Here is a 19,622-nt window from a genome sequence, read left to right as displayed (position 1 = left end):
TTTGTATTTGCTCTCATGGGTGTTCAAAGCATAGAGTAGGTTTATGCAGCTCAAAGGTAGTACTGTATATTGGGTTTACATTGAAATAATTAAATGAATTCTTCAAAATTTAAGAGTCAAAATAGTTTTAAATATTTTTGAATTTTTTATTTACTGGTAAAAAAGTGAAAGAGGAGAAGGGACACAGTATAAGCCTTAGCTAAGTAATCATAGTTAAACATTTTTATTTTTTATATAGCTACATAGAGGAAAGAGAGGTCTTGTTACTGCTTACTTCCTATGCATTCTGATAATGTGATATCTATAGTGCAAAAGAACCCACAAGTACCTTTCCCTGAAGGTATTTTTATAAAAGACAAGGAAAAACAGGAGCCTGTGACCCACTGGTGTCTTGTTGTGGTATGGTTTTCTGTTTTCTCTTAAAAAATTCTTCATAATCCAAACTGGGAGGAGCCTTTTGAAAAACATTAAAATGTTAAACAGCTGTGGTCAGGCTATTTCTGATACCAATTTCTTTAAATCGTTTTACTGACGCAGTAGGCCTCCGGATATATTGAGGGTTGATTTAAGAGAATGATTAATTATTTGCTACCTGAGCCATAACTCTTTTTGAATGAACTGTAGTGTGTGCTATGTGAGAAACATTTTTGTGTGGAGGCTGCTCTTGAAGTTTGTGATTATAAAATGCAAACTAATACATCGTAACAGAAGAATTTTTCAAGTTCTGAGTTTGTCTGGACCCAAAAGGTCCAGAGGCTTAAATGTTACTTCTAAAATTTCTTCCCTCAAATTCTATGCAGTATCTCAATTATCATGTTTTCTCTTTGAACTGTAAATACTATGACACTTGTTTGGAGAAAACTTATCAATGCTAATGTTAATTACAGCAGAATTTCGGCTAAGAGACTGTTTCCTGTTGCAAAAGTTCCTCAGGTTTAAGTGAGTTTTATTGATTTATAACTCAGACTTAAAGTTGGATAATGTTTGCATAAAATGTTAAGAAGTTTGCTTTTGAGAAAAGTCAGGTAGAGCAGCCTGTTAGCCAAACCTATGGAAAAAATGGCCTATCAGTCAGATTTGACTTTCAGGGCAAGCAAGGTTTTCCTGCTGAAAGACAGCATAAGCTATTTGCCCATTCTTTGGCAGATCAGGGGCAAGCCCGTCTTCAGGTACAGGTAACTCTGAAGTGCATCTTCAAAAATAAAACCACTTAGCCAGGTGGAAGGCATGCATCTACCTTTCCTTTCTTCAATAGAACAGGTGCATATTTTGATTGTATTTCATAGGTTGCAAGTTGAAATAAAATTCACATTTTGACAGAAAAGCAATGAAAGATTATACTGACTAGAATTGCCTATAAGAGCAGTGTCAAACCAGAATGGAACATCTTTTAGGTCTGTACAATTCAGGAATACAGGAGATCAGTGAACGATACTCTTTTTGCTTGAATTTCAAAATGAAAGAAACTAAGTTTTGGTGAGAAGGTTTGGGATTGACCTGCCTGGAAAAACTTGTCTGAGGGATCAGCCTCAGTTTTTCACAGAGGTGATGCAGAAAAATATTTGGATGGCGAGGTGGGATACAAAGCTAGCTTTGGATAGTGTATATATAGTTTTCTTCTAGGTGATTTTATCAAATTACACCATCTCATTTAGTATTTCACAGCTCATTTTGTAACTATGACTTTGGGAATATATGTTTAATATATGGGGTTTTTTTTTACTGTGTGATGACTTTTTAGTGATGAGTCACTATCATATTTATAATGTAAAGTCAGTATTGGTAAATATTTTTGTACCATAATAGATCATGCAGTGGGACTGTACCCTAATCCCGCTATGAAGTAACTGACAGTGTACATTACAGCGACTGAAGTAGCTGTAAAGATCTCTGTGCTTCATGAGAGTCTTCTGTACAGCGCTTCTGTAAGCTGTTCTGTGCTGGATCAAATCCTGGAAACTTGCAACTAGTGTGAGTTTTGTATTTACAACAAATAAGACAGTGTTTGACTTTGGAAATATGGTAGGGAAAAAAAAACCTCACAAAACTTTTTAAAGGAGGAATTCTAGTCAAAGGTATCTGTTTTTTTATCCATTCCTCTTCTTGTTCCACTCCTTTGACTGTCACTTGATATACTTTTCTGTCCACTTGATTTTCTGATTCCCATTTGTAGCATAGTGTTATGCCTGAGGAATCTTTTTCTTACAATTTACTTGACAGACTCAGTTTTCAGTAAATCACTATTTGGTTTTGACTGTGTTATTGCAGAACATCTGCTACTCTAGCATTTTCAGAACAGCGAGATCCCATTTGCTGTGCTCTGCTCCCTCCTTGAACAAGAGCTTTTGTTCGTTACCAACTCAGCATCCACACCAGGGATTCTGCTGTGATAGTTGGAATAGGGCAAGAAGTTCAGGTCTCATTATTAATATTTTGTTGGATTTTTTTGAATCAGCTCCTTATGGAAAAGGAGAGAAGACTCGTTTGATGGCACAGGGAAGGTTTTGATAGAATGATACACTTTACTTTCAAAACTTAGAGATAGAAGTGCATTTCACGATGGCTGTAATGGAATGGCACTTCAAAGTATTATTTAAAAAAAAAATTAAATTTGGAGTATTTTGGAATAAAGTAAAGGGTGTGTATCAGGATATGGTGGAATCAAAGTTGGAAGAATGCACAAGGATTGTTCCCATTTTTAATAAATTATTCTCTATTCTCTTTCCCATATTTGCCTTATAAAGTAAAAGGGTAAAGACTGACCTGCCCCTGTAATAATTCTGATGCCACGCCATTTTTCTCTTTTCTGTTTTCATAATTTTCTCTAGTGCTCCTTTTTTTCTATTTTTTTTTTTGTTTGCTTGCTTGCTTGAACACTACTTTGCTTCCCTGCTTATTTCTTGACTACAATGACAAACCTGTAAGTAATGACAGTAAGGTCATGCTTAGAGACTGACTGGAAGTATTTTAAAGTGCTTCAGTAGAAAAGCCTGTTTCAGCATCTGTGTGTTAGTATCAACTTTTAAGCTGGTTTTTAAGTAGCAATGAACCTTCTTATTAGCATGAGTAATCTGACTGTTGGAGAATTAACAGTGAATTAAACATTTTGTAAAGGTACTGTGCAATTCAGGCAAAACTCCCAGCTGTTAAATTTTACAACACACTATGAAACTCAGCTTCTAGAGCCATGTGATTATGTGAGATTTCAATTTTCATAAAATAAAAAAAAATTAACCTGGTCTTAGTTTGTAGGTACTGACAAAAGCAGAAAGTTAAAGACTGAAAATTGGGAAAGCCAATAAAAAGGATGTATTTAAAAATAAAATATTGGTGATTTTTGAGTAGTTTGGCTTCTCTGTAGAGTGCTGGACAGAAAAAGGGAATTTTTGGCTAAATTATCATAATGCCAATTAAATAAAAGGTAGTAGAGAAATATTCCATTGTGAATTGTTAGTTCTAGGAGCTTCAGAAAATGTTATGGCACAGTAAAATGTAGCCAATTATACTGAAGGAACGTGGAAGAAAAGGCTGCTAGAATTAATTCCAAATGGCAGATAGAATGGCAGAATGCCAGGACTCTTCAGAAGAGTGGGTATGGTAGTATTAAAAACAGTGTAGTTCTGTCCCTGTAGCAGTTGTTTGACTGGTTTCCTAAGTGTTTTTGTTTGGGGCCAAGAGGTGCAAGAAGCGAGGCTGCGATGTCTGCTGGGCAGGGAAGAGCTGCACAGCACACGGGGTGCAGCAGGCAGCACTTTGGCTCACCTGTCACAGCCTGTAGGGTACTGCTGTTGCTGGTGATGCTGTGAATGCTTTTGTGTGGCTGAAGGCTTCCATAAGCAGCAAGGGAAGGCTGGCTGTGTTTGATGTAGTTACTGTCTATCCTTTGCTGAATGTTGGATCTTTGTGGGTAAGACAGGCTTGCTGTCTCAACTGTGACTTTTTAAAGCTCTAAAACTGTAAAAGGACAAAAAAAAAGTAGCTAAAGGATGCTTTCACTTAAAATGCTATTCCTTTTCTTGAAATCCTTCAGCTTATTGTAAAAACCTGTAGTAAAATGTTTTTAAAATGTATAAATGGACATTTTTTTCACTATTGTGAATAATACTGACACAGCACAGATTTCGTTGCTATATCTACACTCCATTAAAAAAAAGTAATTGTGATAAGTGTGCAGAAGGATTTTTTTTCTGTGAATAAAGAGAACTATGTCTTCTAAATAATACAAAACTAAAGGTTTAAAAAAACAACAAACTGTGTTACAAGAACACTGATTCCAAGCATGGAGCTAATTCAAATTTAAATGCTACTTAAAATATTTTTAAACAAAAGATGAACCAAATAAAATTCAGTGGGTCAAACCTGCATAGTTTTGTAAGTTGAAAGAACTATTTTTAATAGAGAATGAAAATAATTCTATAGGTAATGATGAATGCTTTTAAACATGCTGGGATGAGAATAATCCCATCTGCGTGTTAGAGATAAAAATTAGTATTTTACTGTTAATATCATTTGGGCGCAACTATTTCATAGGGAATTATATCTTGTTTCATGAACACAGTGGAGAATCAGAATTTTAGCTCAGTTATGGAATGAAAGAAAAATGTTTTACAGGTAATTTTATCCCATCAAAACAATTTATCTCTTTCTTCACCTAATCTGATGCTTTCCCATTGAGTTAATGCATTTGTTTCTCTGAATTTTTGTGCTTGTCGCTCTTGGTCACTGATGTGACACTGTATTTTTCTAACAGTACAGATTTGTAACTGTGTGGCTCAGATATCAGAGTTTTCTTGTGTATTGTTTGAGCAGCTTATGCTTTGCTTCCTTTCAGGAAACCAAGTGCATCGTTTTTACAGGAAGTTTGGTCTTCACCAGGCATGGTCAGCAGTCTGACTTTTGCTCTGTTCCATGGGATAGATCTGTGAGCAACTGGCAAAAACTTATTTAGCTTTTCTCTTTTTTGCTATATTGAATTTGTGTAGTCGAGGTCATTGTGAAAACTTGGCCAGGATGTGTGGGTTTTTCCAGCCAAGTCAGAAAGAGGTCTTGCTAGATCATTTTGGTAGAATGTGATAAATAAGCAGTTAAGTAAAAAATATTTGCCTTTTTTCCTTAGTATTGGTGAATATGATTGCATGTTGAGTGCATTCAGTTTTGAATTTATCACACGAAGCTCTTAGCTGAGAAAGGTTTATATTCAGAAAGACTCCATTGCCTTTTCCCTTAGCATATGAAACAACTGTTTCACTGCCTGTGGAGTGGGGAAGGGAAAACCAGCAAGCTCTGATACAGAGGTTCAGCCTTTTAGTCCATGGTTGGTTGTGGCTTTGAAGCTAGGGAAGAAGAAAAGAGAATTTAGGTTTTTCAAGGACTCTGGTAGAAACACTTTTCAAAGTATATTCTCGAGAGTCTTACTCGTACAGCTTGCACAAAAATATTTTGGGTTAGATGGTGCCTTATCACTTCAAGGTACACCAAAGTGTTAGTTCAAAGGTGGAAAAAGAGCTCTCCTTTCTGGGTCATCCTGGTGCCAAGCTGGTGCATTAGTGGCATACAGCAGCCCATGAGAGACAGCACTGGTGATAGTAGCTCTGCCTGGACTTTCTATGTGTGATTCAAAATCCTTTGGTGACCTAGGGTCCCTGGAGTGCTTTCGGTTGGGCAAGCTCCGCTCATCTAGCCCATGGGCATAGAAGACAGGTGGATTGGTGAGGGGTATCCTGTACCCATCTGCTAGACCCTGCTTGCCGTAAGGGAATTCTTGCAGCTGAAGAATGTCCACAGATGAGACTAAATCTTCTCAGAGTGTTGTCTGTGCAGATAGATGCTGCTTCTCTTTCTCCTCACACTTTGCTTTTTCAGGATCAGGAAATAGGTGGACGTTTGATGCTCTCCATGTTTCCACGTCTTTTTTCTCCTACTGACAGTTGCTCTGTTAACTATGAAGTCTGCAGCTATGAAAAGATGGGTCATGAGGAGTTATTGTTGTGGACCTCAAGTCCTCACCCTGCTTTCTGACACAGAATTTCCATTTTTCATTATGCTGCTATTGCTAAATGTGGCTGATTTTTTTGGCCTGGGCTCCAAGATCCTCTCTGACCTCGAGCAGAAGGGGAGCTTTTTCTTCAGCACCTGATCACTGTATAAAAGTGTGAAGTGTTTATCTTTGTTACATTTTACTGCTTATCAACTAATGATTTATCATTTAGCTATTTTCTTACTTGTTAAATCTGTAGCAAATACTTCAGATCTACTGGGTTTTTATTTGTGAATTTTTTTGTTTCTTCTTCCGTACTCTTTTATGCCCTCACAGAAGTGAAGTGGCTCAGCTCACTATGTATTTTTTCTCTTTGTCTCCTTCCCCTCCAGTGCTGTCGTCTTCTGGGTGGTTCCTATCTTCTCTTTTTTCTTTTGATGTTTTTGCCCAGCTATTGTTTTAATAATGTAAAATCCCAAGTTTTAGCCTGTTATTTGGAGTTACTGTCCATTTGCTTCCCCTGCTACATTTTTCTTGCAGCTGTGCTTTTTTTCTTTCTTTTTTTCTTTGGTTTTCTGGTATCAGCCAGAAAAACCACTTTGTATCAGCCAATGCCAAACTTAGCATCAGCTGTAGGTTGCAAGAAAGAATAGCAAAGAGAAAATAAGTGCAACAATGGAATCAAAAGCTCAGTTATCTATTTATATGTTACTATATTTGTACCCGTGTTCTGTGTTTTCCTGCCACCTTTTTATATAATCCTCTCTTTATTGCTGTTACTATTTTTTCACTCCTATTTTTGATTTCTGTAATAAGTTAGTACTGTTAATAGTAGCATCATTGGGTATTAAAATTATAGAGATTACAAAAGAGAGTGAACTGTGAGCAGGTGATCACACTTGAGGTGGAACACTTTCTAGAATCTTCTGAAATGCTATCACTTACATGAGTTGAGGACCAGAAGTCAAGGGAGCAGTGAACATTAAGGGAATTGCTCATTCCAAGCATTTCCTTTCAAGTTCTTTTTAAAACCAAGTACAGCCAGTTTATATGCACTTTTTTTTGGTACGAGTTTAGCTGACCACTGTAATCTTGACATCTGGACATTTGGTATATATGGTCAGTGGAAAATAAATCTGAACTCAGAATATCTTCTCACTCAGAGGTGAATGCTGAATAAGCTTGGCTGAGAAGCTGTTGCCTCACCATCCCACATTCTTTCCCTGTGGTGAAACAGAGTCTAGTTTTTCCGTGGTTGCTGGGGTTTTGAGGAGGGGACCAGGAGGTGCTGGAGGCAAGAGGACCTGTTTGTGTACTTGCTTAGGTTACGGCTGTTAATGACATTGAGGTTATCTCTCCTGTCTGGTGCATCCTGCTGGGCTGCTTATGAGGCAATCCCCAGCAAGCGATATCCTGTTGTTTGTAGCTTCTCTTTGATGTTTTTCACTTTATTTGGGAGCAAGTAACACAATGGTGAGGGGCGTCAAAACTGTTTCAAATATTTGAGTCTTAATGTGTCAAATTCCATGGGACACCAGTGTGTCGTTTTGCAGTGGTATTACTGTATGTTGTAGCAGGCACGAATAGTGTAAATGCTGTAATGTCATGCCAACAGCTTTGATTCCCTTAGTGGTTGATAAACTTTCTTTTAAAATTGGAGCTCCAGAAGCAAAGCATTCTGTTCTTCAGTGAGATGGATTGTACTGCACTCCTTTATCACTTCAGGGACTGTCTTCACATTTAGGAAATCGTTGATTATTTGTGTTGAAGAAATAGATCTATTTCATTACTTCAAGAATTAGCAAAAAGCTAATTCTCTGATTCTTAGTGCCTTGGTTATTCACTTCTCAGATCTAATGTTTTACAAGCCACTGTGCGTTATAAAGGAGGATGTAACAGCAACAAATCAAACAAACAAACAAAAAAACCCAAAAAACGAAGTAGATGAAGATGCCTCTTAATAAATTCCCTCTGTAGAAAACACAGGACAAAATAGCTAAATTTCTCACCTTAAATAAGAAAAAAATCTAAAATAATAATAATAATAAAAAAAAAAACCCAAACAAACAAACAAAAAAAGACCCCAAAAACCAACCCACAAACTAGCTGCAGCGACAAACAACAAACTAGCTGCAGTAGTAACTAATGAATGTATTAAACTCCCTAAATATGCCCTAGGAGTATTGGAATGGTGACCATGAGAAAACCTGCCATTCCACGTGTCTGTGCAACTGTTACCACTGCAGTGCACAGCTGTAATACTGTGAAACATAAGGGCAAATACAGTACAATTCTTTTCCAGTCCTAGCAGAATGCATGAGAAGAAAAATGGATACAGAAATGTGGCAAGTGGAAAGTTTGCAGTAAAATTTCCTGCTTTTGAGTGCGACATTATGTAGGGATTTATTCCCCAGGTGTATGGGTGTCTGTGACCAATAATGCCCTGGTTTGTGTTTGGCTCTTGGCATTTTGTGGTGAGTTCCTGTTGTTTGTTCTCAAGAAGTGACAAACTATGCTACAGTAAGAACTATATTCAACTTTATGTAGGTGTAGTTTTACAATCACTGCATTATGTGAATTATCTTTTTTTCTAATTATATTGTGATCTACCAAGAATTCCCAGATCATCTGCAAAGCTTATCATAGATGACAATATTGGCAGTCTCAGAAAAAACATCACTAATGATGTAAGATGTGTGTTTGATAAAGAAGAATAATTTACTGACAGTCTAATGTTAATTAGAAGCCAAAGGGTTTTTTTTGATTCTTAGATAATTGCTGCAAGATAGGTAACTAAAAATGGTGGGGGATTTACTCCGTTTAGCAAAGATTTAAAATTTGCTGTTGCAGGCATTAAAGGAAATTGGTGGGCATTTGTTGATTTTGTAAAATCGCATCAGGAAGGATGTAGGATTTGTTAATAGAGAAACTCACTCCATATTTTCAGTTGGAATGCTTATCAACTTTGTAAACCCTGGCTACCAGCCCTTTTCTTGCTTCCCTGTGGTAACTGCATCTCTCTGGGTATGTCAAAGACATCTTTATACAATTCCTGCAACCCTTCAAACAGTGTGTAAAGTCCTGCAGTGCTTGGGAAGGAAGGCACTGCAGGTGTCTTTGCACAGATATGAGTACTCTGGGCACTGTCTTGTGCACTTGTGTTGCTTCTCAACCCATAAACACACATGCACATGTTGCCATTCTTGTCCACCCTTCACCAAGTGAAAGCTGACAGGATAAAATGTCTTTTCCCTTTGTCCCCTGCCAGCCTTGTTTCTGTTATACCAGGTGTTCCCTGGATGTGCTCTCAGACATATTTTAACAAAGCGTTCTCAGTGTGGGTCCTGTAAAACTCGTACCAGCAATTTCACGACAGTATTTTCATTACAAAGGACATCCTGTTTCATAATAATATATTGTATTCATTTTGAAGATGTCCTCACGTCTTACAAGAAGGCACTCTAAAAAGTGGTTGATGCTGTTAGTTGATACTTTGTTTTCTTTGTAAAGTCAGCATGGTATAAAAAATTCAGTGTAAAAAAATGTTTTTAAAAGATAGATGGTGCCTTGATGGTACCTTGTTATTTAGTTAATGTATGCCTTCTGTGATATGGTAGCTGCCGTATATGCTATTTATGTCCCAGAAAATATTCAAAAATAATTGCTGACAAAAGCCACTTCACAGGTTGACTCAGAGGTACATCTTGTAATCTGAATGTTAATATTCTAGATAGCTAGACAGAGAAAACTATTGATGTAGTTTGAAGATCATATAAGAGACTAGTCAGGATTTAGTTAGAAAGTGGGGATGGAGAAGGATTGAGATACTTGAGTTCTCCCAATTTCAGTAAAATATTGTTTATTGATCATGTAACACATACAATATATAATATTTTTGAAAAGTTAAGATTTTTTGTTAGTCAGTGGGAAATGTTGCCTTTTATATCTAAAAAATTTATGTTTTCTCCAGAAGTAATTTAGAATCACCTTAATTTTACTCTAGAATTCAGGCAGCCCCTAGTTTTACTGCGCAATTCTTGACTGTCATCTGTTTCATTTTCCCCCTTAAGCTTAAATTGGTGTTACAAAGAAGCACTGATAAAAATCAGAGGCCTGATTCTTACCTCCCTTACATATGGTCTGTTCCATGTGATCCATGCAGAGGGAGTAGGAGCAGCATCCACTGAGATCAAACAGTTCTTCCAGCACAAATCAATGTGTGGATCTTGACTTCCAGTGTTAGTGGACCTGATCAGGATCTCTACATTTCCAAAAAAGCTCATCTTCTTATTGTAGTTGGAACTGTTTTGGGAAGAGAGAAGTGTTAAGAGTACTGTCAAGTGAAACAATATGTTGTATTTTCTCAATATTTGAAAATACCATTACAGTTTTTATAACCAGGAGTTGTGCATTTTAGTCTTCCCACATCCACCTGCAAAAATACTGTTGCTGTGGCCTGATTTGTCACCATAAACTATTGTGTCATACATAAAGAAAAAAAAATTCTTACCTCTCTGGGTGTGTAGTCAGATAACCCAGGCTGTGAACTGGAAAGCTATTTTTTCTATCACTTTCATTGGCCCGACTAGCAAACTCCACGGGTGTCAGTATCAGCTGCTTTGGAATTGCTTTTGATGTGATTAGGCTACTAATTAACTGTCTCAATTCTTCTCTCCCTCCTGATGTTTTCTTTTGATTCACTTTGACTCTGAGGAGTCTGCGTTCAGTGTGTGTTTGTTTTTGTGTTTTGTCTAAAATCCCTAATGATAGCTTAGACTGTTCTCTTTTGGTTGAGTTTCCCTCTGTTGACATACATTTTTCTGTTAAATGCATGCATCAGAATTTTTCTTTTAAGAGCAGCTGGGACTTTGCAAGGTGTAAAACCAGTGTGCAGTCAGGGTGCATATATGTGTGCATATTCGTTTAAAGTGTGCTGAGGGTTTTACAGTCTGAAAGAGAATGTGCATGTTACTTCAAAACCATCAAAAACCAAAATTAATGTTTACGACTTGAATTCACCAGATAGTAACCTTACAATTAAATTATTGTGTAAAGTCAGTTAAATAACAGCAGAAGTTACTGTACTAAGGCCCACTTTGCTAGGAAACCAATGACAAGAAGTGTGAAACACGCTGATAGATTATATGCTATTGCAATATATTGCCCTTTTATTGCTTTTCCACAGGCGGCAGATTCATGTGCAGTTATTACTATTATCTGCTAGTTTTCTATCAAAAAAGATTCAGTCTATTGAATCATTAATCTAATATTTATCATTCTTATTGAAAATCCACTAGTGTTAGCACTGTATAAAATATTGACTTAAATCTACTGGTTTTGCCAAAGATTAAAAACATATTAACCTGAAAAGCCTGGTGTTTCTTAGGACATTTTGAAACTACTTATTGTAGATGTTTGAAATGACAATTTTTCTATGTTGTCTGAGGAATGATTTTTTCTTAAATCTTTAACATATAGTGAGTGACCAGTACCATCCTGATTTGATGATGCTGAATGTTCATCCAACACACATTTGAAATTTTGATGTGTATTGCATTAGTTAGTGAATATCAAGAATAACATTTTTGCTCATACATAGAGTGTAAAATGGGATCTTTTGTAGCAGCACACGGCCTGTTTAGAATGATATAACAGGCGCTGAATGTTCACATATCAAACAAAATGCCATCTTTCTGTAGAAAAGAGGTGTCAAAAAGTTTCTTTGTACCTTTAACGCATGTGATTATGTAGTACAAAATGCAGAGTTTGTAAAATTTCTTGAATATACAGGCAAAAAATGAATAATTCAAAACAACTCATAAGTTCTACATTCTATTGTATCTTTTATAACGCAGGCAGAAGATAGCATTGTGTTCCCAGTAGAGCTGAATTTGCACAAGTTACACCTCGGAAAATGCCAGATGGTCTATGGTCTACTTTTGAGAGCTGTCACATATGTAAAGATTTGAAAAAAGAAAGACAGCTGAATGAGAGTAGTGGATCATTAAAGAGAGAGTGAGAGTCCCTGGGTATCACTGTGTTTTAAGAAGCATTGTGTCGTTCTCCATATTACACCTTTTTTTTTTTTTTTTTTTTTTTTTTAAGATATACACAACCTTTAAAAAATAAGGTAAAAATATTTCTGTTCTAAACTGAGTGGTTGTGGTTTAATCTCCGAACTGTCAATTCCTTTTGTTCTTTATGCTAGAATGCGGTCATATGGTTCCTAATTGGTTTCAAGTGTGTTTTAACCATAAGATTCAAGTCTCCCTAGTGCAAAATTATCAATAAAGTTAAAATAAATTTAAATTGAGATAACTAATACATTTGGGGTTTTATTCCATTTTGATTTGACCTGCGTATCACACGTGAATGCTGTAAAGCCAGTCAGCTAAAAAGTTGTATGTTAATGCTAAAAGACTCAAGTAAGAGTACTTTGGGAAAAGGATTACTTAATAAAAAAATTAGAATTAAAAAAAACATAGAAAAGTTCCCAAACCCTTACTGAAAATAATAATAAAAGCAAAAACCTATAACTGTTCAGATTTCCAGAATTTTCCATTTACCCACAGTTTGATAGAAACACACCTAATTTTGAATATTGAATTTTGGATGTTTTGTCCAGTTACTATATTGTAGCAAAGCCCCCAAAATATACAAACGATTTGTAAGCTGCCACCACTAATTAAACTGGCTTAGGTCATAGATGTCAGTTTTATAAACTGACATCCAGAGATAGAGAATTTTTAGAAAAGTCTATTGCTTGTTTATTGAGGATGGTTAACTGCTCCCTAGCAGCAATTCTAGTTCGTTGGTACAACTGCACTACTCCACAGCAGGGAATCATAGGCAATGCAGGGAGAGGAAACATTACATGAAACATGAAAAATACTGTTCCTTAATTACAAAATTTGCATTTAAGTGGGATGATGAAGATAAAACTATGGGGTGCTGTGGACATAAACACTGAATTTTAGAGAATAAATTTTTTTTTGATATTGGCAAAGATTTTTGACTATGATTAGGTCTACAGTGACTATTTTTAAAATGGAATTAACAGCATTTAATATTAAAAAAAAAATTTTGCACATACATGGAAAGAGGATCTACGTGAAGGGTTCCTGGTAGTATACTTTTAATAATACTTATTCAAATAGGAGAAAATTCCCTAAAAATTTGTTTTGGGACCTTTATGACAGTTTGGAAATGTTAACCAAATAGATAGTGATCCCTTAAGTTTTAGCTTTCTTATTTTCCAGATTATGTACTGCATTAGTATATAGCTCTGAACTTCATATGAAGTGTTAGCAAGTTCTCCTCACAGTTTAGTTAGACAAAACAATCCTTTTCCAGCCAGTGAACCAAGGACACCATTGCAGCTTCAGGCCCAAAAGCATAAACAGCATCGAACTGAGGAGAGCAGACTGGGAGGATGGGACTTCATAACCTGAAGCTGTAATTGGACAATTAACCCAAACATGTAAACGGACCAAAACTTACAAAAGTATGAAAACTTGTGGCTGGTCATCCATCTTGGGCGTAGCCTCACCAGGCTCTTGTACTGCCCAAGGTGTATCCTTTAAAGGGCTTTTCATAAATACCTACTTTATTTCTTTAATGCCGTCTAGCCTTTGTTCTTGGTAGTTTCTCAAGGCATCAATAGCACAAATTGAATTCCAAAGTGAAGAAAGTGCCTTCTTATTCTTCTGTTTGTAGGTTTTACAAACACTAATGCAAAACCGAAGGAGAAGCAGTTTCAGCATTGTCAATAAAAAAGCCTTTGAGCAACAGTTAGTTCTTCTGGTCTCAGATAGTGTGCTCCTGTTTTGTTGGCTTGGAAGTTTCTGAGCAGTTACTACTGGTAATGGAAGGGAGTGATCTTTGTATTCCCTGTAACATCTTTGGGGAGTCTAAAACACTAATGTTTCCCCCAGCCCTCCCTTTCTTCCCTGCAACGGAAAATTATCACTTTGGTCAAGTAGGTTCAAGCAGGGTTACTCTGACCTAGATAAATTTGGGCAGTTAAGGCTATCTTCTGAAAACATTAGTGGCAGTAAATAAAAAAATACCAAGAAAAGCATGAACCTGTTCATATTTTAACTATTACGAAAAAGGTTCCTTTTTTGCCTGTGAGTGTAACCAGAACATAAAGTTTAAGATTTGTGTGAAGTTTATTCTGAAAAAGTTTATGATAGTGGAGAAAGCAACTTGAGAATGGTGTTAGTGTTCTGGATAGAAGGAAAGCACTGGGGGTTTGTTAGACAAATTTAGAACTGAGTCCTTTTAGAAACCATGTTGTTCTGTTTGTCCCGGTAGTATTTTTTGGAAAATTTGTTACCTAGTACCTGAAGTGGTCAATGGAGTTGTTTCCTTTAGAACAAGCTACCTGTAATTATCTATATATATTTTTACCTTGATACTGTGAAAACATAAGGAAATGGATATGAACCTTCTGAACAGAGAATGAACTGCAGCACTGTTCTTTCCTTAATGCTGGCACTAATTTCTTGTCCATTGGATATCTAATGGAATCTGGACTTTTTCTTTGACATAACATTTTTAAATAAGTGAAGATTGGACTGTCTGAAAACCTCTTTGCATCCAGGCATGATGCAGTAGTGTTTTGATGAGGAGAGGTGGTTGGGCTGATGCTTTTTGATTGTGAAATCTTGTTGTGTTACTGTGTTTACAGTTTAATTAGTTTTCCCCCACAAAATCTGCATTTTTTTTCTAAATAAGAAATGTTAAATTGAAACCACTTTTTCTTATTACAAAGCTTTCCATTAAAAAATCATACAACTTTTCTTCAGTTCCAGATTAAAGAATACATAGGAAATCCATTTTCCATGCTGTTAAAAATATTGTCCTTTATGTTACAGTAGCTCAACACAGAATGGCCAAGTTTCATGCTTACTCATTAGAATGAGTTTATAATGTACTTTCCGAGGCTTAGCCGGTCACTGCAGATTCTTGCCTTGACAGGTTTGGTTTTTTTTCTTTGAGCATTTTAGTGTTTCCATTAAATCCCTAACTGGCCTATTACAGCCATTTCTAAACTAGTGAATCTTTGTTGAAGAATATGGAGGGGGGTACTCTGGCTTACCACAGCTCTGTTGTGTTTGAATGCGTGTTCCTTCTGGTTACCTCTTCCACACCACCAGATTTTGATTGGTTTTGTACTTCTGAGTAATCCACGATCTTTATGAATTGAAGCTCAAACTTGTAAGTTACCTGGATATTCCTGTTCTTCTCGAATATACCGGTCGGTGATGGTTGAGTGTCAGGGGACCCCTACCATATCACTCAGGTTATTTTCTGAAGGCTGGCAGGTTGGCCAACTTGCATCTTAACCCATGCCGCCTGTATGTTTACTCCTACGGTTTTTCTGTCATTTGGGCATGTTTCACCCATTATTCATTTGATTCCCTCAAGACAAGTTTATCTCAGTTTTGTTACATTCATTCCCAGTCTTGACTTTTTTCCCTTTCTTTAAATTGTCTGCATTATTCTCTCTGTGTAGTTCACAGAGCCTTGCAAGCCTTTCCTTGCATTGTCAAATGGGGAATCTAGGCCTCATACAGACATGAGGTGCTTTTTTGAGTACCTAATAATTATTTTTGATCTAGAGATACTTTTTGCTTTATTGGTCTTGATGAAGGAATGTTTACTTGTCAGTCTGGTTTTAGATCAATAAGAGCAAGAAACATTGCATTCCCAGTCTAGCCTAAAATGTTCAGGTATCAATTTACAATTTTAATTAACCCTTTCTTTCTTGTACTTTAAGCACAACCTCAGCGTTTGCCTCAGCCAAGTACTTCAGCACTGGAAAGGAGTGAGGAAGAAAGTGGCAAAATCCAAAATGGCCATGCGTGTCTGAGTAATGGAAGTGGAATTCACAACGGGGTCAAGCTTATGCCTGCAGACAACAGAAAGATTTCATCTCCTGTTTCAGAAAAAATGCACAGAAAAATTCAATCTACCTTGTCTGTCAACAGCAACAGCAGCAAGAAGAGTAAATTAAGCTCTGTGTTTTCTCAAAAGCCAGGTACTTCACCAGAAGGTAAGCTAATATTCTTATTAAAAAAACCAAACTGAATAAAGACCAACCAAACCTCAGTAAAAATTATACAATCAACTGAAAATAATTGAAGAGTGTGACTCATGCTCCAGAAACAAATAGAAGTTATTAGATAAAAGACAAGCTTCTTTCCCAAAGGAAAATATTAAGTATCTGAAGCAAAGGGAAGGAATGGGAGAGTTCTTGCTTTCAAACGTTTGGTCAACATGATCTGATAATATTTTAGTCTCTGTACTTAGTATCCTGAACTGATGGGAACTCCTGTCAACATTGTCACACATGCACCAGAAAAAAACCCCATTAAAGTACTACTAGTTCAAAGCACAGTAAATATTTAAATCCAGTAATGGCGGGCTCCATAAGGGTAGACTTTGCTTTTGAAATGTTCTGTTAGCTGATATCCTGACTAGTTGTGAGGTCTGAACACTAGATAATAAAACAATGACCTGTGCTTCAGTGTTCGGTGTGCCTTATGCTATATTTGGGATGTAGGTAACGTGCACAAAAAAGCTTCCTACTCCTGCATAGCTTAAATAAGCAAAAGTAAGTAATTTGTCTTATGTTTTAGCTGTGTCACTGTGCTCTCACTGTTTGCATTTACACTCATGGTTCCCGAGTTTCTGAGCTTCTCAATCCACTTTCTTCCTATTAGCACTAATATACTCAATGGACTTTGCTGCTGTCCTTAACAAGGAGAGTGTAGATGTTGTGATTCTTTAGGGGAATGGTTTCTCCCTTTGACCCCCTGGAACTTCCTTACCACATAGAATGACCCTCCCTACCTTTCTTGACCTAATTGGCTGAGTGCCAGCTGTCCTCCCAGAGTGGGAGACTAGATAAGGCCCTTGTACTTCTTTGTTCACTCTCTTGGCCCCTGGAACCCTTCGGGAATAAATGCCTTGGAATAATCCTGGGGTAAGCACCTCTTTTGGAGTCTTTTGTCCTGTCCCTCTGAGGTATCCCTCCAAAGCCTCTCAAGAGCTAGTCCCGGGGGGGGAGGGGGGGGCTGCGGGGGAGTATTTCATGTAGAGACTCTAGAAATTTTATTGGTTTGAGGCAGGCATAGATGTGACTGGTTTAAAAAAAAACCACCTCTAGAGGGAGGGGACAGACACAGATTCTTAGAGAAGTGAGAGATGGTAGTGTTCAGTGAAATGGGGAGGATTCTCAGCCTAGATGAAAAGGATGAGGGATCAGAAGGACAGCATGTAGCGGCCTCAATGAAGCCTACTGATGTCAGGAGTAACTCCTTTTGACTTCACCTACTTTAGTCAAACTTGCTCAGTGAATCTGTGTAGTAACATCAAGAACAGCTTCAGTCAAATCCTTCTATGAGCTCGTCCCCCTTGCTATTGTTTATTTTCATGTTTATCTTCAGGAATCTACTGTTACTTTTCTGTTGCACTTTTATTCCTCTGACATTTTTCTTTCCAAAATCACAACTTCATACTTCCTGTATTCCCTTTTCTGTTTTGTGAAATATCCTTATATGGTTCTCCTTAGTGCACTTTGAAAAGACGGTATCTTAAGAATCCTAGATCTGTTCATGTGACTGAAATAAAGTGCAGGCCTCTGAATTTTAGGAAATTCAACCTCTGAAAAAAACAACAAACTGTTGTTTCAGAGACAGCGCTTGCCCTGTTCATTCCCCTATACAATTAATTAAGGCAAACATTTCCTTTTTTCTTTTAAAATTATTCTGTCATAAAAACAGTTGTTTGGGGTTTTTTCTGTTTAATAACTGAACATAATTATGTCAAATTACTAAGTTATTGAGGAGAAAATTAATATCTTCAGATTTAGCTTTAAATTCTAATGTTTGATTTTAATATCCAACACATTTGTGTTAGTTGCCCGAAACTGCCATCATGCAATATTTTTATATACAGTAGAAATGTTGTTACCCTTAAAGGCATATCTGATTAAAATATAGATAATTAAGTAGTGTTGTCACACTTTATAAGTTGCATTCTTTCAAAGCACAAAAGGATAGTCCTATTGTCACACTCAATTTCACAAGTCACCTAACAGCTAAGGTTAAATACAGTCAGCACTGTTCATCTGGTATTGTAACGTTCTCCTTTTGAATGTGAGAACTCGGATATGTGCCCTGAGTAGCTTGTCCCGTTCTGCAAATGTCTGCAGCTCAAAGTTTTCTTTCACTCAATCTGAGCAAAGCACAGGTTTTACTGTGCAATGATTAAAGCATGTCTGGTGTATTAAAATATGCCCGTGAGGGAATGTTTGTTTTTAAAAGTGATTTTCTGGTTTTGAAATTTATTTTGCATTACAGTTCTCTGCCAGTCCTGTTTTCTGTTTGTGTAAATATGTCTACATGCACACATGTACAAGCATTCTGACAGCTTCTTCAGCTTTTCAGTCAGGTACCCTATGGGGCTACATGACAAAACTATAAACTACAGGTAGTACTATCAAGCTGTTGCCTTTCAGGAAGTATCAATATATACTTTATTTGTTCTGTCATCTCAGTTTTTTAGAAGATGCACAATCAGAAAATCTGGCAACAGTTCCTTGAAATATCTAAATTAGCACAAAGAAGAGCTCACTGTTTAAGGGAAACACGATTTATTGGTAGCTTAAAAATAATTGTGCTATTACTACAAGTCATGTTAACCCCTTATGACTACTTCTGGAAGACTGCATTACAAAAACCTCATATAATTACCCTGGTTACTTGTTTAAAGGGCTGTAATTCCATTTAAATCAGGAATATATGCATATATATATATATATATATGTTTATAATTTTACTAAGCCAGAAGAGTGTATTAATAAGTTCAGTGTCTGAGGATTGCACAGACATTCTTTCAAAATGGTATACACAACTTAATTTGAGCGCAACTTCCGCAGCTTCTTTGTATAATGAACATTTTTGGGCAAAGAGGCGTTTTTCTGAGCAGTTGCCTCGTCTGATTCAGTGACATTTCTGTAGAGGCTATTGACAGCTTACAGGAAGATGGAAAAGATACAAAGCTATTGAAAATTATTTGTGACGTTGCATAACTACTTGACTTTCCTTTAACTTGTACCATGTTAACCTCATAAGGCACTGGTTACTGCTGAAGCGTTGCTGGGTTTGAATTTACTTGAAGGTGTGTATTTGTATTCAGGCACATATATATATATAGTGTAATATATAACTTTTAGGCAGTTTTTTAAATGGTCTTATGCAGAAAGAGACAAACAATAGTTATTTTGTACTGTGAGTAATAATCACCCAATTTAACTCACCTGCTTAGTTTACTATAGCATCCGGGAAGTTTTAGTAGAAAGAAATAAGGTAAACTTGTACACTTTGAGATATTTCAATTCACTTTAATTTTCCTATTCTTTATATAGTACCTTGGATTTTATAATCTAATTGCTAGTCTTGTTTGGTTTTTTAAACCTGAAAATACACACCATGTACTTTTACTTCATCTGCATTGTCTTTCTCCTTGAGTGTTCTTGTCTGTTGTCAGTCAGGAGACTTACTGAATTAAGTGAAGGAAAGTGGCCAGAGAAAAGGAAAAATTATGTCCTCAGAAGGAAGAGAAGTAAAAATTC

General features: G+C 36.6%; 1 protein-coding gene across 3 annotated transcripts in view; it reads left to right on the top strand.

Moving 5' to 3' along the window:
* MDFIC (MyoD family inhibitor domain containing) overlaps positions 1-19,622 on the top strand; it is a 52,559-nt gene that overhangs the window by 20,447 nt on the left and 12,490 nt on the right. For all 3 annotated transcript variants that reach the window (XM_066183056.1, XM_066183057.1, XM_066183058.1), the window contains one exon: positions 15,762-16,037. In XM_066183056.1, coding sequence (XP_066039153.1) covers positions 15,762-16,037 — 276 coding nt within the window. The remainder of the gene's footprint in view (positions 1-15,761; positions 16,038-19,622) is intronic.

This window comes from Chamaea fasciata, unplaced genomic scaffold, assembly GCF_029207755.1.
Source record: "Chamaea fasciata isolate MVZ Bird 193981 ecotype frontalis unplaced genomic scaffold, bChaFas1.0.hap1 SCAF_5, whole genome shotgun sequence".
NCBI classification, from domain to species: domain Eukaryota; kingdom Metazoa; phylum Chordata; class Aves; order Passeriformes; family Sylviidae; genus Chamaea; species Chamaea fasciata.
This window is presented reverse-complemented; position numbering and strand designations above follow the sequence as displayed.